This window comes from Somniosus microcephalus, chromosome 1 (assembly GCF_052327205.1).
Source record: "Somniosus microcephalus isolate GS21.2 chromosome 1, FLI_Smic_1.0, whole genome shotgun sequence".
Lineage (NCBI taxonomy): Eukaryota > Metazoa > Chordata > Chondrichthyes > Squaliformes > Somniosidae > Somniosus > Somniosus microcephalus.
Genome location: NC_140987.1, coordinates 397,506,403 through 397,529,632, shown reverse-complemented (window position 1 = coordinate 397,529,632; position 23,230 = coordinate 397,506,403). Strand labels below are relative to the sequence as shown.

At 43.0% G+C, this 23,230-nt stretch overlaps 1 protein-coding gene across 2 annotated transcripts in view; it reads left to right on the top strand.

Moving 5' to 3' along the window:
• LOC147125130 (MORC family CW-type zinc finger protein 4) overlaps window positions 1-23,230 on the top strand; it is a 169,977-nt gene that overhangs the window by 122,010 nt on the left and 24,737 nt on the right. Inside the window, exons 14-15 of one of the 2 annotated variants that reach the window (XM_085997843.1) lie at window positions 15,267-15,469; window positions 16,036-16,915. In XM_085997843.1, the coding sequence (XP_085853969.1) occupies window positions 15,267-15,469; window positions 16,036-16,915 (1,083 nt within the window). Of the gene's footprint in view, window positions 1-15,263; window positions 15,470-16,035; window positions 16,916-23,230 lie in introns of both variants that reach the window. The other variant, XM_085997832.1, reaches the window with a different exon arrangement.

Below are 23,230 nucleotides of genomic sequence, written 5' to 3'. Positions count from 1 at the left end.
ATATGTGGCTTGCAGGGGAACATAGAGGTGATGGTAATCCAATAACATTGCTACTCTTGCCCTTCTCAGTGGTAGAGATCATGAGATTAAGAGTTGTTGCTGAAGCAGCCTTGGTGAATTGCTGCAGTGCATCCTTCAGACAATGCATACAGTAGCCACAGTGTGCTGGTGGCGGACTGGGTAGATATGGAATGGACTGGGTAGATATGGAGTTGACTGCTCTGTCTTAGTTGTTGTCAAATGTTGTTGTGGTTGCACCCATTTAGGCAAGTGGTGAGTATTCTACCACACTCCTGACTTGAAACTTGTATATGGTGCAGAAGCTTTGAGGTGTCAGGATGTGAGCTGCTCGTCACAGAGTAACCAGCTTCTGCCCTGCTCTTGTAGTTACGGTATTGATATAGCTGGTCAATGTTGGCCCCAAGATGCTGATGGTTGGGTACTTGGTGATAGTGGTGCTGATGAAGGTCAGGAGATGGGAGTTGTGCTTTTTCTTGTTGGAAATGGACATGATCTGGCACTTAATATGGTGTAAATTTTACCTGCCACTTGTTAATACAGCCTGGACAACAACCAGGTTTGAGTTATCAGTGTTGTGAAAGGAGTTGAATATTGTGGAATAGTTAGCGAAGAGCCTGCCTCCTGAAAGAAAGAAAGAATTGCATTTATATAGCACCTTTCACAACCACCGGACGTCCCAAACCACTTTACAGCCAATGACGTACTTCTTGAAGCGTAGTCACTGTTGTAATGTAGGAAACGCAGCTGCTAATTTGCACACAGCAAGCTCCCACAAACAGCAATGTGATAATGACCAGATAATCTGTTTTAGTGATGTTGATTGAGGGATAAATATTGGCCCGGGGATAACTCCCCTGCACTTCTTCGAAATAGTGCCATAGGATCTTTTACGTTCATCTGAGAGAGCAGACGGGGCCTCGGTTTAACATCTCATCTGAAAGACGGCACTTCCAACAGTGTAACACTCCCTCGGTACTGCACTGGAGTGTCAGCCTAGATTTTTGTGCTCAAGTCCCTGGAGTGGGACTTGAACCCACAACCTTCTGACTCAGGGGCGAGGGTGCTACTAACTGAGCCACAGCTGACACTTATGAAGGAAAATCATTGAAGCAGGTGAAGACAATTTGACCAAGGACACTGTCCTGAAGAACTCCTGCAGTGATGTCCTGGGGATGCAATTATTGGTCCATGACAGCCATCTTCCTATGCATCAGATATGACTCCAGTCACTGAGGGGTTTTCTTCCTGGCCGCCATTGGCCATAGTTTTGCAACAGCTTCTTGGTTGAATGCTGCATTGATGTCAAGCGGAGTTCAGTTCTTGCGTTCATGTCTGGCTCAAGTTTGTGATGAGTTCTGGCGGAACCCAAACTAAGCATTGGTGAGCCAGTTATATGTGTAAAGCTGCCATTTGATGGCACTATTAATGACTCTTACCATTACTTTGTTGAAGATTGGGAAGAAGCTGGTGTGAATGGGACATAATCGGGCAATTTCCTATATTGTGAGGTAAATGCCAGTGTTGTAGCTGCACTGGAACAGCTTGGCTGGACGGCAGCTAGTTCTACTGTACAAGTGTTAAGCACTACTGCTGGGATGTTGTCCGTGCCCATAGCCTGCACTGTATCCAGTGCACTCAGTGACTTAATGTCATATGGAGTGAACCAGTTGGCTGGACAGTGGCATCTATGATGCTGTGATCCTCAGAAAGAGGCTGAGTAGGATCGTGCACTCATCACTTTTGGCTGAAGACACTTGCAAAAACTTCAACTTTTTCTCTTGCACTCATGCACTCTTGCAACCATGGTTGAAGATGGGGATGCTTGTAGAACCTCCTCCTCCTGTTGGTTTCTTGACTTGATGTGGGACTTCTTCTGTTTTCTGTTTAGCATGTTCACTAGGTTGACACTTCATTCTAAGATGCTGCTCCTGACACATCCTTCTACACTCCCCATTAAATCAGGGTTGGTCTCCTGGCTTGTTGGTAATGGAGGAGTCAGGGATGTGCCGTGAAGTTACACAATTCTTCAGCTGCCAGTGGCCCACATTACCTCATGGATAACTGGTTTTCGGCTACTAAATCTATCCTTAGTCTTGTTGTACAGTGCAACGCTATACAACGGAGTGTGTCTTTGTACTGAATGTGTAGTGGTCGCTCCTACCAGTGTTATCTTGGACTGATGTGTCTGTGACAGGTAGGTCGATGAGCTGCTTCTTGTTGGTTCCTTCACCACCTGACATAAACTCAATCTTGCAACTTTCTCCTTCGGGACTTGGCTAGCTAGGTCAGTGGTGGTACTACTGAGCCACTCTTGATGGCTATGGTATTGTAGTGGTTATGGTATCAAACTAGCTACCACGAGGTCAAATCCTACCATGGCTGGTTGTGATAATTGAATTCAATAAATATGGTAATTTGTGGTAATGTTTGGGTTGTCGTCAAAACGTTACTGATTCACTAATGTCCTTTAGAGAAGGGAATTTGCTACCTCTACTCTGTCTGGTGTATATGTAATTCTAGCCTATACTACATGATTGACATTACATAGTCTAGCAAGCCATTCAGTTGCACAAACAATCGCTGGGAAGCAAAATAATTTTTTTTTAATTGCATGGACCTATTGCTAAGGACCCAGCTGTTCTATCAGGACAAGAGTCAGGCAGTCTCAGCCGACACAATCCTGCAATGTCCTCCTCACTAACGTCTGGGGAGCGGTGTCTCACAGACGAGTCAAGGAACAACCTGACCTCATGATACTCAATCATATCTATCAACCAGCATCCCAGATTCCTCCATCACCCTTCCTGGTTCTAGTTTGTCTCAACAGCAGGGTCAACCCACCAGAGGTGGGTGCACAATGGTGTAGTGAGGTGATAATGGCCCTTGGAGTCTTAAACATGACCTTGAATCCCATGAAGCATCATGGTTTCAAGTTACACAATGCTAAGGACACCTCCTGCTGATCACCTCCACACCCCACCCCCCATATGGACAATTCAGTATCCCTCCATGTTGAACACCACCGCTTGGAGGAAGCACTGAGAGGAGTAAAGACACATAATTTAGTTATTTCAACATGTCAGTAGATTTTATACACGTTTCACACAGCTATACATGCCCAACTGATACCCCATGCCCCACATGTCAGGGTATTCATTGCAAATTAAACTGATCTTACTGGGAGAATATCAGAGTACTCTACACACAACTGCTGGATGTAGTGCTAAGAATTTTATCACATAGCTTCCGCCTGTAATATATATTTGAATTCCCTCCCTAAACCTCTGCCTTTCCACCTTTCTCTCCTTTTATGACCCTCCTTAAAACCCTCCTAATATCTTTTTTGGCTCGGTGTCAATTTTTGTCTGATTATGCTTCTTTGAAGTGCCTTGGGATGTTTCTGACATTAAAGGCACTATTTAAATGCAAGACCCTGTTATTGTTGAATTACAAAGAAAAGTATATAAAAAAAATAAAGAATTACTTAATGATGAGGTCGGTGTTGAAAAACAAGCATCTTCAGAGTTTTCAAGTAGCTTTGTTGTAGCCCTGCTTAGTACGGTTCCTGGAGGACAGTACCAGCAGCCTCATGCCCCGTACTTCATAAAAGCCACACAGCTGGTAATGAGAATGAAAGAACCTGCATTATGTTGCATATTTCTTGCTCCTCATATTTTGTTTATGTTTCAAGAACTGTTTATGTTATGATTTTGGAAATAATTGTGCTCAGCCTTTGAGGACTGCATGGCAGCAACTTTTCAAGTAAATTTTCTGTTATAAAACAATGAACAAAAAGGAAATCTTCTAACTAAAATCAGCAAGTAAAGTACAGAACAACAGATTCGTTTATTTTTTTAAATTAATCAGTTAAATTTTGAATGATTGCTGTGGAAGTCCTCAAATGCTGAGAGACTTCTCTTTTGCTGTATTTTCTCCCTTTCTACCTCTTCTTACATTTATGCTTGTAATTTACTTTTCTCCTTTGTATTTCTATCTTTCTCCCTGCATTCCTTCTTTCCTGTCAATTTTACTTCCAATTTATTTTCTCATATTCTGTGTTTCTCTCACTGCTTTGCCATTGTTTTTCTAAATTCCTTGTGATTTCTCCTTTTTACTTGTTAAACCCTAGCATTTTGAATTTACAGGCAATGTTAGAGAGGTGTCCTGTGTCCTGCCCCTTTCCTCCCGTTTGGAGTTTTCAGCCCAGTTTTCGCTCAAGATGCTTTGCCACTTAAAAGGTCTGCTTTCAGTTCTGAACTTCGAGTCCACACTCCACCCTGTGAATCACTGTCTGGGGACAATGGTGACGTTAATCTCTTCAGAATGGCTCTATCATTCCTTCTTTAGTCTCCGTTACTCACTCACACCATTAACAACCCCTGGCTATGCTACTGCTGCCTTGCATGTTTAGAGAGAACCTCTCCCTCACTGTTGGGGATTCCTAACCACTGTGGCATGCCTAATAACGTCTTTGCATTAAGAATGTTACCACATTTTCTACCGAAAAACATCCCTACCACTCCCCATGTTGCTAAGATGTGAATGAACAACGAGGAAAATAATTAAGTGTAGTATGTTCATTCCACCGGTTTCTGGTGTTTGCTGCTTGCATATAGAACTACAAAAAAACTTTTACAAAGGCAATGTTCAGGTGGATTACAACTTGATTCTGGTTTTATTTTTTTTTAGTTCCCATATATGAAGCATATGAGACTGTTGCTTTTCAATACACACTGATTGTGCTTTGGATGGTAATTTAGAATGAATCCAAATTAACGTAGAATAAGATGTGACTGCAGTATCAATTCATGCAGATTAAAGAGCGACATGTAGCATCCCCAATGGCTCAGTGTAGTACTTATCCATACAGATCAGAATGTCTCAGCTTCGATCTCTGTTCTGCATGGAGTTAACTGATCTACACCAAGGAAGCAGTTAGCGTGCGTGAAATGCCCTCAGTGCCGTTAGGCATGACAGGAGAAAAATCAGCCTTGGTCCCTGCTTCTGAACACTATCCAGTGACTTCACAGAAGAGTGCACATATTTATGTACAGGAAACTTTTTTTTATCCGGCACGGACGGGACCGACGTGCCGGTTCATCAAAAATTCCGGATAACCGAACGCTATAGTGAAAGATACGGAACTGAGAGCTCCGTATAAAGCAACAAACCCTGTTGCAACAGGTTCAAAACAATGGCCACAAGTTGCAAGCGTCTCTGTAGCTTAGCAACAGCTGCAGCCACACCCTTGCACAGCAACACATGGAGCAAGGCAAGTAATAAAAGTTACCTGAACCTACTCCTGAATTTTGCCGGTTAACCGACATTTCCGGTTATTTAGGGCCGGTTAATCGAAAGTTTCCTGTATGTAGATGTTCAGTGAGGACAGGATTGGGCTTGGCTCTGATATGCCTTACGTTAAAATAGCTTGCTGATACTCTCTCGGCTCACATGAAGAATGGCTAGTTGGGTGAGGTAGCATAGAGTTATACAGCAGAGAAAGAGGCCCTTTGGCCCATCGTGCCCGCACCAGCCATCAAGCCTGTCTATTCTAATCCCATTTTCCAGCACTTGGTCTGTAGCCTTGTATGCTATGGCGTTTCAAGTGCTCATCTAAATGCTTCTTGAATGTTGTGAGGGTTCCTGCCTCGACCACCCTTTCAGGCAGTGAGTTCCAGATTCCAACCACGCACTGAGTGAAAAAGTTTTCCCTCAAATCCCCTCTAAACCTCTTGCCCCTTACCTTGAAACTATGCCCCCTGGTTATTGACCCCTCTACTAAGGGGAAAAGTTCTTTTCTACCTACCCTATCTATGCCCCTCATAATTTTGTACACCTCAATCAGGTCCCCCCTCAGCCTTCTCCGCTCTAAGGAAAACAACCCCAGCCTGTCCAGTCTCTCTTCATAGCTGAAGCGCTCCAGCCCAGGTAACATCCTGGTGAATCTCCTCTGCACCCTCTCCAATGCAATCACATCCCTCCTATAGTGTGGCGACCAGAACTGCACACAGTATTCCAGCTGTGGCCTAACTAGCGTTTTGTACAGCTCCATCATAACCTCCCTGCTCTTGCCTTCATTAGCTGAGGCATAGAATATAAGAATCCCATATGCCTTTTTAACCACCTTATCTACCTGTCCTGCTGCCTTCAGGGATCTATGTACATGCACACCAAGGTCCCTCTGATCCTCTGTCCTTCCTAGCGTCCTACCATTCATTGTGTATTCCCTTGCCTTGTTAGTCCTCCCAAAATGCATCACCTCACACTTTTCAGTGTTAAATTCCATTTGCCACTGTTCTGCCCATCTAACCAACCCGTCTATATCGTCCTGTAGCCTGAGGCTTCCCTCCTCGCTATTTACCACTCCACCAATTTTCATGTCATCTGCGAACTTACTGATCATACCTCCTAGCAGAGGGCTTCCATACTCAAGCAAAGAGCCAGTGCCTTGTAACTGTACATGTCCCACAGCGCATTATTGTACATCATCAGTAGAGGCAACAGTTCCCAACTTGGATCAGCCCGAATGTATGTGAAAGGCTGGGAACAAAATGGGAATGCTGTGGTTTGGATACCTGTGAAGGGAAGTTCTTCTCTCTTTCCTGGTGTCTGGATTTTTAGAATCAGGGAGCAGTGAGCAGGACTGTTTGCCTCACCAAACACAAGTCATTTTGGCTGTTATGATGCATCCAGAAGTACTGTCCATAAGAGAACCAACCTATTGTTTTTCTGTATGGCAGTGAGATTATAATTGCGATGTATTCCAAAACCAGCTGGAGTATTGGAGGATGTTAGAACTGGAATTATAATAGCTGGGAAACCATCACAGTTAGAGCAGCCCCTATCTCCTCCTCTGCTTCTTGCACACCCCACCTCCCCCCCCTTCCAATTATAATGATTTGCATCACAAAACACATTGATAGTTAGATTTTCAAATTGAATTGTTGGACTGTAGAAATGAAGCATGGTGCAGGTAATTTTATCTAACATACCCTGTGGAAAACTGATAGGATCAGGTTTAATGCTGGTTTTACATCCAGCTCGATTTTACTCTTCATTGTAGTCAATGGAATGTAAAATAGGACAGGGTCTAAAACTGGCATTTGCCTCGATCCTGTTAGTTTTGCACAGGGAGGGAGGGGTAGGTTAAAATTCTCCCATATGTTTTTGTTATCACCACGTGCCTTTGTTTCCAACAGCCCAAATTAGGGAGATATTTAGTCCATTAAAATTGGCCTCACCACCTTTGGGTTGGGATGAGGTGGAGACACATTGCTCCCTGAACTTAGCATTGAGTTGGAATCCCACAACCATTGCCTTTGATTAACCTGTGTAGTGTTAGTATTTGAAGGAAATTCTGTGATTGATTGAATGCTTGTTCTCTTCTCTAATAACATCTCAGTGCCTCAGTTAAAGGCTGTTGTTCATCACAGGTAGGTGTCATTCATGAATTCTGCATTTCTTCACATTTTTGTTTTCAAGTGTGCTGTAGATTGACAGACTGAAGAAGGGAATAGGTCTATTGTTGTTTCAGATTGTAAGATGTAATTACATCACAAAGTTAATTGAAATACAACAAACGTCCTTTTAGTATTACATTGGTGCAAGACAGAGAAATGTTATAAGATGTTAAATTTGCAGTAATTTGTGCAGGTAATACCAACTGAGTTTCAGACTTAAATAAGCACATTGAGGAGTTTAATTTCCTTAACACAATCATGTAAAATTTCTTTCTACACTTTTTAACTCTGTCATTACCCTGTTTACGGGTTAACAGCTGCACTAAAATAGCACCCAAAGGAATTTTACAAGTGCATTAACCAAAGGAAATTAAACTCCATTATTTTTAATGATCCTCTAAGGACTATAGTAGAATTTCTGCACCTTGTGCATAAAATAACAGATTAGAATGTTTTTGATTTTTTCTTCAAATTGTACAACAGTAACATTGTCCGGCTTTAAACGTTGCTGTTGTTTTGTTTCCTTGTATATAGTACTCCAGCATTTACTAGAAAATTTAATTTAAACAAAAATAAAATCCTTTTTTGTAACTGCCTCCCAGGCCTCAAAAGAATCCCTCAGCTTGCAAAGAGTTATGACAGGAGCTTCCATCAGCTCACAGATCTTCCTGCTCTGTACGGCTCTGGTGGATAAATGCACCATATGGGGTGGAGCTGATCCATACAGAACTGGAAGATCCCAGGTTCAATCACTACTTTGTGCGAATCACATTCAAGGTAGTGGTGGGGTGGTATGTTTGGTCCCAAAGTTCCTGAGCTACAAAGGTTAAAAAAAAAAATGATAATCCATTCCTAATCACTTTTGCTAGAAAGTGAATGTTTGAGCATGTGAACAAAAGCAGGCTCAACTGTGATGTTGCCATGGTCAATTCATCTTCTGATACTTGCTGTCTAGGCATACACATGAAGAATAGCCACTTGGGCGAGGTACCAGAGTGCAGCTGGCACCTGTGCAAGAGTCAGAACCAGGACAATTTTATTCCTACTCTCGGCAGAAAAGTATTCCATGACGTTGTAAATATCATGCCACGTCACAGTGCATATTTCTATTCTTTTACCATTTGGAACTCCGGTCTGTCTCAGCTGGAGAAAAGAAAATGAGTGGGGCCTGTGCTGTGGTTTTTGGAATGTCAGGTGAACTAGTTACTCCAATCGATCATTACATAGGATATACGGCACAGAAACAGGCCATTCGGCCCAACCAGTTCATGCCGGCGTTTATGCTCCACTCGAGCTTCCTCTCTCCTTTCCTCATCTAAATCTATCAGCATAACCCTCTATTCCCTTCTCCCTCATATGCTTGTCTAGCCTCCCCTTAAATGCAGCTATACTATTTGCTTCAACCACTTCCTGTGGCAGCGAGTTCCCCATTCTCACCACTCTTTGGGTAAAGAAGTTTCTACTGAATTCCCTATTGGATTTCTTGGTGACTAGCTTATGTTGATGGCCTCTAGTCATGCCCTTCCCCACAAGTGGAAACATTCTCTCTGTATCCACTCTATCAAAACCTTTCATAATTTTAAAGACCTCTCTATTAGGTCACCCCTCAGCCTTTTTTCAAGAGAAAAGAGACCCAGCCTGTTCATCCTTTCCTGATATATATACCCTCGCATTTCTGGTATCATCCTTGTACATCTTCTCTGCACCCTCTCCAGTGCCTCAATACCCTTTTTATAATATGGCAACCAGAACTGTACGCAGTACTCAAGTGTGGTCTAACCAAGGTTCGATACAGGTTTAGCATAGCTTCCCTACTTTTCAATTCTATTCCTCTAGAAATAAACCCTAATGCTTGGTTTGCTTTTTTTATGGCCTTGCTAACCTGTGTCGCAACTTTTAGTGATTTGTGTATTTGTACTCCGAGATCCCTTTGTTCCTCTACCCCACCTAGACTCGCACCCTCCAAGTAATAATTGACCTCCCTATTCTTCCTACCAAAATGTAATACCTCACAATTATATGCCCATTCTGCAAGTTTATTAATGTCCTTCTGTAATTTGTTGTAGTCCTTCTCAGTATTGACTATCCCCCCCAAATTTAGAAATTGTGTTTGATTCCAAAGTCTAAATCAATATAAATTGTGAACAACAGTGGTCCCAGCACTGATCTTTGTGGAACACCACTACCCACCCTCTGCCACTGTGAATAGCTACTTTTTACCCCTACTCTCTGCTTTCTGTCTTGAAGCCAGCTAGCTATCCATTCTGCTACTTGTCCCCTGACTTCGCATTCTCTGACCTTGTTCATCAGTCGATTATGGGATACCTTATCAAAGGCCTTTTGAAAATCTAGATAAATTACATCTACTGCATTACCGTGGTCTACTCTCCCTGTTACCTCTTCAAAAATTTCAGTGAGATTGGTCAAGCAAGACTTTTTCTTTTGCAATCCATGCTGACTATTCATTACTATGTTTTTGGTTTCTAGATGTTCTTCTATTTTCTCCTTTAGTAGGGATTCCATTATTTTTCCTACCACCGATGTTAAGCTGAATAGCCTATAATTCCCTGGACATGTTCTATCGCCCTTCTTAAATATAGGTATTATTATGTTAGCTATCCGCCAGTCCTCTGGCACTACACCTTTGCCGAACGAATTATTAAATATGTATAGTAATGCCCCTGCTATATCTTCCCTAGATTCTTTTAAAATGCGTGCATGCCGTCCATCCGGGCCAGGGGTTTTATCCTCTTTGAGTTTGATTAGTTTATTTAATATATCCCCTCTTTTTATTTTAAATACACTTATCTCATTACTAATCTCATCATCCAATGTCATGTCCACCTGTTCTATCTCCCTGGTAAATACTGAAGCAAAATAATAAGAAATAGGAGCAGGAGTAGACCATTCGCCCCCTCGAGCCTGCTCCGCCATTCAATAAGATCATGGCTGATCAGATCTTGGCCTCAACTCCACTTTCCTGCCCGCTCCCCATAACCCTTGATTCCCCTGTTTCTCAAAAATTTGTCTATCTTCGTATTGACTATATTCAATGACTCAGCCTCCACAGCTCTCTGGAGTAGAGAATTCCAAAGATTCACGACCCTCAGAGAAGAAATTCCTCCTCATCTCCATTTTAAATGGGCGACCCCTTATTCTGAAACTATGCCCCCTAGTTCTAGATTCCTCCACGAGGGGAAACATCCTCCCTGCATCTACCCTGTCAAGCCCCCTCAGAATCTTATATGTTTCAATAAGATCACCTCTCATTCTTCTAAACTCCAATGAGTATAGGCCCAACCTGCTCATCCTTTCCTCATAAGACAACCCCTTCAACTCAGGAATCAACATAGTGAACCTTCTCTGAACTGCCTCCAATGCAAGTATATCCTTCCTTAAATAAGGAGACCAAAACTATACGCAGTACTCCAGGCGTTGTCTCACCAACGCCGTATACAGTTGTAGCAAGACTTCCCTACTTTTATACTCCATCCCCCTTGCAATAAATATTCCATTTGCCATTACTTGCAGTACCTGCATGCTAACTTTTTGTGTTTCATGTACAAGGACACCCAGAGCCCTCTGTACCGCAGCATTCTATAGTCTCTCTCCATTTAAATAATATTTTGCTTTTTTATTCTTCCTACCAAAGTGGATAACCTCACTATTTCCCACATTATACTCCATCTGCCAAATTTTTGCCCACTCACTTAACCTATCTATATCCCTTTGCAGACTCTTTGTGTACTCCTCACAACTTGCTTCCCCACCTATCTTTGTATCGTTAGCAAATTTGGCAACAGTACACACGGTCCCTTCATCCAAGTCATTAATATAGATTGTAAATAGTTGAGGCCCCAGCTCTGATCCCTGTGGCACCCCACTAGTTACAGTTTGCCAACCTGAAAATGACCCTCTCTGTTTTCTGTTAATTATCCAGTCCTCTATCCAATCTAATACATTACCCCCAACACCATGACCTCTTATCTTGTGCAGTAACCTTTTATGCGGCACCTTATCGAATGCCTTCTGGAAATCCAAATACACTACATCTACTGGTTCCCTTTTATCCACCCTGCTCGTTACATCCTCAAAGAACTCTAGTAAATTTGTCAAACACGATTTCCCTTTCATACAATCAAGCAGAGTCAACATGGTTTTATTATGATTTTCTAAATGTCCTTCTATTCTTTAATAATGGATTCCAGCATTTTCAGATGTTAGGCTAACTGGCCTATAGTTTCCTGCTTTCTGTCTCCCTCCTTTCTTGAATAGGGGAGTTACATTTGCGGTTTTCCAATCCGCTGGGACCTCCAGAATCCAGGTAATTTGGGTAGATTACAACCAACGCATCCACTATCTCTGCAGACACTTCTTTTAAAGCCCTAGGGTGCAGGCCATCAGGTCCAGGGGACTTGTCAGCCTTTAGTCCCATTAGTTTGCCTAGTACTTTTTCTCTAGTGATAGTCATAGGGTCATAACGGCGCAGAAGGAGGCCATTCGGCTCATCGAGTCCATGCTGGCTCTCTAGAGCAATCCAGTCAGTCCCATTCCCCAGCTCTATACCTGTAGCCCTGTAAGTTTTTTCCCTCAAGTGCCTATCCAGTCTCCCCTTGAAAACATTGAGTGTCTCTGCCACTTCCATCGGCAGCAAGTTCCAGGTCCAAACCACTCACTGCGTAAAAAAGTTTTTCCTCACATCCCCCCTGTATCTCTTGCCCAAAACCTTAAATCTGTGTCCCCTAGTCCTTGTACCATCAACTAGTGGGAACAGCCTTTTTCCGTCTAGCCTATCCAAACCCGTCATAATCTTGTACACCTTGTACCTTCTGCCAAAATGCATCACCTCACACTTCTCTGTATTAAATTCCATCTGCCACTTGTCTGTCCATTCTGCTAGCCTTTCTATGTCCTGTTACGTTCGATTGGTATCATCCTCACTGTTTGCCACCCCTCCCCCCAAGTTTGGTGTCATCAGCAAATTTAGAAATTCTACTCTGTATTCCAATATCCAGGTCATTTATTTATACAAAAAAAGCAGTGGCCCCAGCACTGACCCTTGGGGAACACCACTGTCTACCATCCTCCAGTCTGAAAAGCAGACATTTACCACAACTCGCTGTTTTCTGTTCTTAAGCCAATTCCTTATCCAAGCTGCCACTGTTCCACCTATTCCCTGAGCCTCAATTTTGTTAACCAGCCTTCTATGTGGTACTTTGTCAAACGCTTTCCTAAAATCCATGTAGACAACATCCATTGCATTCCCTTCATCAATCCTCCCTGTTACTTCATCAAAAAATTCAATTAGATTAGTCAAACACGATCTACCTTTTACAAATCCATGTTGGCTCTCCTTAATTAGCGTAAACCTCTCCAAGTGCCCATTAATTTTTTCCTTGGTTATTGTTTCTAAAACTTTACCCACCACTGTTGTTAAACTGACGGGCCTACATTTACAGGAAACTTGGTGTTATCTGGAAGCTAAATGTCCGGCAAGGTCGAGCCACCGGCAAAAATCAGCCGTTTTTTTAGGTTTTTTTTCTTCTCGTGGCTTTTTTTTCAACAGTCAGGCTCTGCAAAGTCTCTCTGAAGCTGTTGCTAAGCGACAGAGACGCTTCCAAGGTACGGCCGACTGTTTAGAAGCTGTTGCTAAGCAACAATGTTTATTGCCAGATGCTTCAACATTAACGCTGGTTTGTCCGGCAGTTTTAAGGGAACGGCAACAGCTCGGTCCCGTCTATGTCGGATAGCACAAAGTTTCCTGTACTAGGATTGTCCTTGCACCCTTTCTTGAACAATGGTGTCAATGGATACAGCAAAGGCTATGGGCCCCGACAGCATCCCGGCTATCATACTGAAGACTTGTGCTCCAGAACAAGCCGCGCCTCTAGCCAAACTGTTCCAGTACAGCCACAACACTGGCATCTATCCAACAATATGGAAAACTGCCCAGGTATGTCCTGTCCACAAAAAGCAGGACAAATCCAACCCGGCCAATTACCGCCCCATCAGTCTACTCTCAATCATCAGCAAAGTGATGGAAGGTGTCATCGACAGTGCTATCAAGCAGCACTTACTCAACAATAACTTGCTCACTGATGCCCAGTTTGGGTTCCGCCAAGATCACTCGGCTCCCGACCTCATTACAGCCTTGGTCCAAACATGAGCAAAGGAGCTGAATTCCAGAGGTGAGGTGAGAGTGACTGACCTTGACATCAAGGCAGCATTTGACCGAGTCTGGCATCAAGGAGCCCTAGTAAAACTGAAGTCAATGGGAATCGGGGAAAACGCTCCACTGGCTGGAGTCATACCTAGCACAAAGGAAGATGGTTGTGGTGGTTGAAGGTCAATCATCACAGCCCCAGGTCATTGCTGCAGGAGTTCCTAAGGGCAGTGTCCTAGGCCCAACCATCTTCAGCTGCTTCATCAATGACCTTCCCTCCAACATAAGGTCAGAAATGGGGATGTTCGCTGATGACTGCACAGTGTTCAGCGCCATTCACAACTCCTCAGATAATGAAGCAGTCCATGCCCGCATGCAACAAGACCTGGACGACGTTCAGGCTTGGGCTGATAAGTGGCAGGTAACATTCGCGCCACACAAGTGCCAGGCAATGACTATCTCCAACAAGCGAGAGTCTAACCACCTCCCCTTGACATTCAATGGCATTACCATTGCCGAATCCCCCACTATCAACATCCTACTTTTAGCGCCCCGGTGAAGTTAGCGCCTCAATTGGGGCGCTACTCAATTTTTAGCCCAGAGTGTCTCCAACTCGCACTCCAGCTCAATGACTCTGAGCCAGAGAGATTCGAGATGGAGACATCTACTGCAGACATGTTCGTTCGGGACAATCTCGCTGTCCACAAACTCCCACATACTGCAGTCCAGACACACAACCTGCCCTGCCATATCTTAATCTAGCCTTATTTTATTTATTTAATTAGTTAAAGTCTTTATTTAACGATTATTTATAGTTATATTAGTTTAACTAGTTAAGCTATAAATTTAATACAATACTTTGTAGTTTCCTGCACCTAGTTTAAACCACTGTCCTAGGTTAGAGAGAAAAGAGAGAGAAAAATCCCTTAATACTCACCAACCAATCACCTACCTGCTGTCCTGTGACGTCACTCCTTGTTTTTTTGGAAATCGTCAAAGGTTCGGCCGCCGCTGATACCGCCTCCAATTAGGTCCGCGCTGCCTGGTCTCCCGCTGTTCTGCCGCCGCTGATAACGCCTCCAATGCTAGTTTTTGAAGAGGTACATTACAACCTTTCCAAACTCATTAGGGCAGCTTTTGCTGATGGGGAAATTAGACCCCAGTATATTAAAACTTCTTTAGGGCCATTGAACATACTTTGAGTTCAGTAACATCTCTTAAGCGACTCACTGAGAAGAATTGCTCTGATTACTATGTATCGTGACAGAAAAAGTATGTTCATGATGATTTCTTTTGGTTCATATATTTTTAGTAAAATTGTAAATGTCCTCTTTTTGAATGAGTTTACAATTTTGCTAGAAATACTGTGCTTTACTTTTTAATGATGCTGAATATTATAATCCACCCAATTCTTTCTCCTTTGAAAGCCACATAGTTAAGTCTAGTGATTTGGCAGCTTTATTGTGACCAATATTTAGTTGCAGATCTCCAGAAGAGAAAATAATATCTGAAGCTAGTGTAGTTGCCCACAGCACCAGTTGTTCGACTATGAAATGTTTTTTTCCAGAGATTCTGAAATTTTGTTTTGCTTTCTGTATTTTTTATGGTTACCTGGGCAGCAGCAGTCCCAGTTGGCATCTACAAGGCATAGAAAAGCTCACTTGGAAACAAGAGAAAGCGAGGAGGAGAAAGAGGAAGAGGAAGAGGAAGAGGAAGAAGAAGGCTGCAGAACACGATCATACTCCACCAGTCTCAGCACAGCATCAGGATATTCAGACAATGTGAATGAAGAACGTGTTGTGTCCTCCAGCCTAGGATTGAGCAGGTTGACAATTTAGTCTTGCATCTTTTTCTGGCATTGTATGTTATTTGGTGTAAATTACAGGAACCAATGCAAAAGATTTTGTAAAAACAAAAGAACATTAATTACAGCATACAAGTTGCTTTGAAAAATATTTGAGGCTTCCTGATGGGACGGTTGGTAAAAGCTCTCGATGTGAAAACCCCAGAAAAATGGTGCAAACAAGTTGTTACACCGTTTTTCTAGAGTTTCAATGGTTCTTCTACCAAAGCTACCACGGATAAGCAGAATAATCCCCATGGAAATTCACCCCCCTCTATGTCTAGGCTCATCCATGAGCAAATGGCCGCTGGTTCAGGGTATCAGAGTGCACCTGGTGCCCCATGGAACTGTACACCAGCAAGAATCAGCAGCTTTAGGAGAAAACTTGAAAGAACAAAAAGAATCATTGGGCTGTCAATATGACATCCTGGTGAAAACTACTGGTCAGTAGATAAATTCTAACAACTAAAAACTAAGTAAACAATGACTGGTATATGAATTGCTGTGGAATAACTTTTGTGATTTTTTCTTTTCCCCTTCCCCCATAGCAACAAACGAAAGCAGAGTCCAAAAAATAAAAGCCGGAATAAAAAGCGCTTTAAAGAAAGAGCAGGGCAATTAGCCACCCCAGGTACTCCTGATACAGCCCAATCAATGGATTATGGAACGGTGAATTCTACCAGAGAGAGGCAAGGCAACAGCAGTGATGATGACCTCATCATCATAGATGATGGAGGTATACGAGGATTTAAAGGCACTGTTATTCAACAAAGCACCAAGCAGGAAAAAACAGAACTAATGGAGTTCCCTAGCCTCCCTGAGGATAGTTCTGACAATAAAATAATTAAAGAGAATGGTTCTAACGGCGATGGGCCAGTTAATCATGTTTCTGCAGAAAAAGTACTTATTTCAGAAGGAACGCAGACCAATAAACTTCCTGTTGTACAGAAAATTGAAGTAGGCACCGATGATCCCACATACTCCCATTCTAATGTGGGATCTCAAGGAGATGTTTTAACACACCAAGTTCAGGAGATTGATCTAGATTCAACAAAGAAGTATACTGCAGCCACTGTACACTTTCTGGAGAACCAACTGGATCATGCAAGGAAGTTATTAGATGAAAGAACCACAGAAAGAGATTGCTTTAGAAAGCAAAATGAAGAACAGACCATCACAATAAAGCAAGTAACAAAACAGCAGATGGAGTACCAAGAAAACGAGAGGCAACAACAAGTCAATACTGCACCGAGACCTAGCATAATGGAAAACATGGAGACTATTGGGCCTGAAGGCTGGAGCCTTGAGGAGATGAGGGCACATTATGAGAAAATACTGCAAGAACGTGATGCCTTGACCCAGCAGTTAGAAGATGCAGTAAAGAGAATGGAAAACTGCTCATCAGAAAGGAATCAGTTGAAAGAACAGGTAAGTACCTTTAGTTTGAGAGCAGAATAACTGAAGTGGAATGTCAGAATGAGGAACTGTGTTTCTGTTTTCATTTTTTTCCCATTCTGCTTTGAACCCCCTCCCCATGCTATGGACCATCAGCTAAGAGGACAAGCTGGAAACCTGTTCCCAGGCCTCTGCTGTTGGCACAGTCCAAAGGGAATGTATGAGAGTTATGAGGTGTCGCCTCTCGCCTAAAGGTTGACAGGCAGAGCACACCCAGCAGCTGCCTATTGGTGTTGTCGTGAGGCCAGTTAAAATTGGCTGTATTGTGTCACAAGACTGCTCCCTATGGAGAATTCTGTATATTCATGAAAAACTCGTATGGGTGGTGTTGTTTGTAAGACTCAGGAGGGGGGTCATGTGTGGACGGGCACTAGATGCTACTACCAGTAGTGATCTCTTCTGCCACTGGTACTTTCTGATGTCCGATGTAAGGACAGTATTTTAATGTGTTGGTAACTGGAGGTATTTAGGTATTTTTACCCTTGAAATGCTAATTACACCAAGCTGATAGAAGAGGAAGAGCTCAACAATAGAGCAAAGCCGAGATGTTTCCCATGAATTGCAGTCGCTGGAATTGTACTCCATTGACAAACTGGAAGGAAAGAAATGTTTTCTTAAAACAAACTTTACAACTGTTCATTGGCATTTTGGTGAAAACTACTATGAATATAATGGGCTGGATTTTGTCAGCCCCGAGGAGGCGGGTATGGAGGCGAGACTGCCGGTAAAGGTGCAGAATTTGGGGGCAGGTGGCAAACTTGCCCCCAACCCGCCTCCGTGCCCTCTTGCCAGGAGGCGGGAAGCTATCCTGCCCCGGGTCCCGTCTCCTCGAGGCGGGAAAAGGATTAAAGCCCATTAACTGCCTGTTAACAGGCAGAAAAAAGGATTATCCCCATTTTTCCTTCCGAAGTGCAGGCTTCCCGACCTCGGGGAACCCCGCCAGGGTGTAAGAGACGAGTAGGAGGTCTGCAGGGGTTGGCGGGGTCTGAAAGTGCGATGTAGAGGTGAGTGATGGGTGCAAGTGTGGAGTGGTAAGTATGTAAGGTGAGTGTAAAGTGTTAGAAAATGTTCACTTACCTTTGTTTCTGCCTACAGCCTTCAGCCGCTGTCCCAACATCTCAGACTAGCTGTTGGATCCTCCAGACCAACAGCCAGGTGATTTCTGCAAAGTTCAAAGGTTTGATGAGTCCTGAACACAAGGACTCATCAAACTACACAGAATGTCAGTATTTGACAGCTTCACACAGCTGTCAAACGATGACATTTCTTCTTTCCAAAGTTTTTGACAGATGGCACGTCATACGTTGACGTGCTCTGTCACTGACTTCCCCCTAATTGGCCTGCTGAGCTCACTGGGCAGGCTTAACAAGGTTAATCAGGGGAAAATCCTGCTGGTTGACCAGAAGCTGATGGCGGGATTGAAAGCCAGCAAGCAACAGTCCCGCCTCCAAAAGCTTCCCATTGAGAAAATCCAGCCCAATAAAATTAAAAATAAATAAAATATACTTGCTTTACAAATCAAAGTTGTAAATGTAATAGCAAAATACTGCAGATGCTGAAAATCTGAAAAAACAACAGAAAATGCTGGAAACACTCAGCAGGCCAGGCAGCATCTGTGGAGAGAGAAACAGAGTTAACGTTTCAGGTCTGGGACCCTTCGTCAGAACTGGTAAAAGTTGGAGATGTAACAGGTTTTAAGCAGGTGCAGAGGCAGGGAAAGGGGAGAAGGGGAGGAAGGAACTAAAGGGACAGTCAGGATTGAAGACAAGAGAGATTAAATGTTGCAACTGGGGATGGCAGAATCATCAACAGCTGCCGCCTGAAAAAATGGGGGGTTATAGTCTGAAATTGTTGAACTCAACGTTGAGTCCAGAAGGTTGTAAAGTGCCTAATCGAAAGATGAGGTGCTGTTCTTCGAGCTTACGTTGAGCTTCATTGGAACAGTAAAGAGGCCGAGGACAGAGAGCTCAGAGTGGGAGTAGAGAGGAGAATTAAAGTGACAAGCGACCGGAAGCTCGGGGTCACCCTTATGGACTGAACGGAGGTGTTCTGCAAAGCGGTCACCCAATCTGCGTTTGGTCTCCCCAATGTAGAGGAGACCGCATTGTGAGCAGTGAATACAGTATACTAAATTGCAAGAAGTACAATTAAATCGCTGTTTCACCTGGAAGGGGTGTTTGGGGCCCTGGACAGTGGGAAGGGAGAAGGTAAAAGGGCAGGTGTTGCATCTCCTGTGCTTGTACGGAAGGTGTCATGGGGAGGGGAGGGGCTGTTCGGGATGATTGAGGAGTGGACCAGGGTGTTGCGCAGGGAGCGGTCCCTTCGGAATGCTGAAAGGGGAGGGGAGGGGAAGATGCGTGATATGTGGGATCACGTTGGAGGTGGCGGAAATGGCAGAGGATGATCCGTTGAATGTGGAGGCTGGTGGGGTGAAAGGTGAAGACAAGGAGAACCCTATCGTGGTTCTGGGAGGAAGAAGGGGTGAGAGCAGAAGTGCGGGAAATGGAACAGACACGGTCGAGGGCCATGCCAACCACGGTAGAAGGGAATCCTCGGTTGAGGAAAAGGGAAGACATATCGGAAGCACTAGTATGGAAGGTGGCATCGTCAGAACAGAAGCGGCGAAGATGGAGAAACTAGGAAAATGGAATAGAGTCCTTACAGGAAGCGGGGTGGGAGGAAGTGTAATCCAGGTAGCTGTGGGAGTCAGTGGGCTTGTAGTGGATGTTTGTCGATAGCCTATCACCAAAAAGTTGTATAAGTTAAATAGCAGTGTTTTCTGTAATCCAACAGTCCTTATTAGCAGTACTTGTGTTTCTAAATAATTTAAATTCTTACACCATATGGCTTCCCTTTCCTACCACACATATAATACTTTGTGCATGGTTTATTTTATGTTATTTTTCCCATTATTGACAGTATGAGTTACATGTGAATGAGAAGAAAGTCTTTGAATAGTTCTTCATCATCCATTTTTTTCGGTTACAGTAAGGTCTTTTGATTTTTCGGTAAGTGCTGTCAAATTTTCCAAGTTCGATGTAAAAGAACAAAGAATCAATGGCTTGATAAGACTCGGGTAGCTGAAAAAGTAAATCTGGAAATCACTTTAAATCCTCCCAAGAATCTCACTCTTCATACTCCCATTCAGAAAAACAGATGATGATCAGGAAGGAATATACAAGATTTGGCCAAAATTTTCATATCTGCCCTGCCAGAGTTTGCATTGACACCAAAGAAAACACCTCGTAAGGATGTGGAAAAATCTGAACTTCCCATTCCAGACTTAGATCCTTATACTGTACTAATCAAGTGAATCGGTGATAAGTTATGCAACTCACTCCTAAATCTCATCATAAGTGAAGCAGGAAACTCTTTGCTTCTGGTTCATTATTTGATAGTTATTAGTCACCTTGATCTGAATACTACCTAATCATAAACCCGTATAGATCTGAGAATCCATTGACAAAGAAAGGGAGGTATCAGATTCAGACACAGAATTATTGCAGTTCTAACTGTTCCACATTACAGACATCTGACTTTTAAGTTTAACGTCCGAAGGGACAAAATTCTAAAATTGGTAATGTTTCCTTCATGTCCTGGATTCTAGACTGCTGAATTTGCAGATGCTGTGGGAGAAATCTATGCAACAGATAATTAAGACTGTTTAAAATTAATATTGAACGTACCAAATGAAGTACAAAGACTGTTTAAAATTAATATTGTTTAAAAGTAATATTGTATGTACCCAACAAATGTCAAATCGATTGACACCTACAGAATGTTTGAAAATGTACCTTTTTGCTATGTAAGCTTTGGCAATATGGTTCTCTGTAAACTTTCATGCCAATAAAGCATTTGAATTTGAATTTGAATTTGAATTTGAATTTGAATTTGAATTTAATTCCATCAAGATAAACTGTAAATGCCCTTCATGGGCACTTTATACTTTTGACTCTCAGATAAGCTTATAACCTTGAACTAATAGGGATTCAAAAGGCTGATATAGCCAGCTAAGATGTCAAGATGCCTGGGTCCTGTGGGGCTCAATCTGTATTTAGAAGGAACCCTTCTGGTTTGGCAGATTTGGCTTCTGTTTTGTTGTCTAAAAGAACCTCTTACAGCTAAAGAAAACTCTAAAATGCTAAAAGAAGTATTTACTATGGGCAACAATGGCTGCAGTTTTTCTGTAATATATTCAGCAGGCTGGCTAGATGCATTATGCCTAAAACACAGGTACTTTAATTATCTAGGACAGCTATAGAAAATTGACATGTTTCCAGCTAGTGGATATGTTCTAGCAATATGGAGCATTGGCCTTTTTTAACTTAATTCCTCCAGTTTTTTTATTAGTTGACACTATTGAAAACATTTCCATTGGCAAGGACTGTACATCTGATCTCAGCTTGATAGAAACATAGAAGATAGGAGCAGGAGTAGGCCATTCGGCCCCTCGAGCCTGCTCCGCCATTCAACGAGATCATGGCTGATCGTCCAAATTCAGTACCCTGTTCCTGCTTTCTCTCCATATCCCTTGATCCCTTTAGCCTTAAGAAATATATCCAACTCCTTCTTGAATATATTTAATGAATTGGCCTCAACTGCCTTTTGTGGTAGAGAATTCCACAGGTTCACCACTCTCTGGGTGAAGAAATTCCTCCTCATCTCTATCCTAAATGGCTTACCCCTTATCCTTAGACTGACCCCTGGTTCTGGACTCCCCGACCATCGGGAACATCCTTCCAGCATCTAGTCTGTCTAGTCCTGTTAGAATTTTATACGTTTCGATGAGATCCCCTCTCATTCTTCTAAACTCCAGCGAGTACAAGCCCAATCGACCCAATCTCTCCTCATACGTCATTCCTGCCATCCCAGGTATCAGCCTGGTGAATCTTCGCTGCACTCCTTCCATGGCAAGAACATCCTTCCTCAGATAAGGCGACCAAAACTGCACACACTACTCCAGATGTGGTCTCACCAAGGCCCTGTACAACTGCAGCAGGACATCCTTGTTCTTGTACTCAAACCCTCTCGCTACGAAGGCCAACATACCATTTGCCTTCTTAACCGCCTGCTGCACCTGCATGCTTACCTTCAGCGACTGGTGCACAAGGACACCCAGGTCTCGTTGCACTTCCCCTTCTCCCAATCTATTGCCGTTCAGATAATAATCTGCCTTCCTGTTTTTGACACCAAAGTGGATAACCTCGCATTTATCCACGTTATATTGCATCTGCCATTCTTCTGCCCAATCACCCAACCTGTCCAAATCATACTGGAGTTTCTTGGTATCCTCCTCACAGCACACACCCCCACCCAGCTTTGTGTCATCTGCAAACTTGGAGATATTACATCTAGTTCCCTCGTCCAGATCATTAATATATATTGTGAATAGCTGGGGTTCAAGGACTGATCCCTGCGGTACCCCACTAGTCACTGCCTGCCACTCGGAAAACGACCCGTTTATTCCAACTCTTGCTTTCTGTCTGTCAACCAGTTCTCTATCCAAGTCAATACCTTGCCCCCAATCCCATGTGCCTTAATTTTACACGCTAATCTCTTATGTGGGACCTTATCGAAAGCCTTTTGAAAATCCAAATACACCACATCCACTGGTTCTCCCTTGTCTGTTTTACCAGTTACATCCTCAAAAAATTCCAGTAGATTAGTCAAGCACGATTTACCTTTTGTAAATCCATGTTAACTTTGTCCGATCCGGTCACTTTTTTTTCCAAGTGTTCTGCTATTACATCCTTTATAATGGACTCTAGCATTTTCCCCACTACCGATGTCAGGCTTACCAGTCTGTAATTCCCCGTTTTCTCTCTACCACCCTTTTTGAACAGTGGGGTAACATTAGCTACCCGCCAATCCATGGGTACTGTTCCAGAGTCTATCGAATTTTGGAAGATGACCCGCAATGCATCTACTATTTCTAGGGCCACTTCCTTAAGTACCCTAGGATGTAGATTATCAGGCTCTGGGGATTTATCAGCCCTCAATCCCATCAATTTCCCTGACACCATTTCCCTACAAATACTGATTTCTATCAGTTCCTCCCTGTCATTAGACCCTATGTTCCCCGACATCTTTGGGAGGTTATTTGTGTCCTCCTTTGTGAAGACAGAACCAAAGTATGTATTTAATTGGTCTGCCATTTCTTTGTTCTCCATTATAAATTCCCCTGATTCCGACTGCAAGGGACCTACGCTTGACTTCACCAATCTTTTTCTCTTCACATATCTATAAAAGCATTTACAGTCAGTTTTTATGTTCCCTGAAAGCTTACTC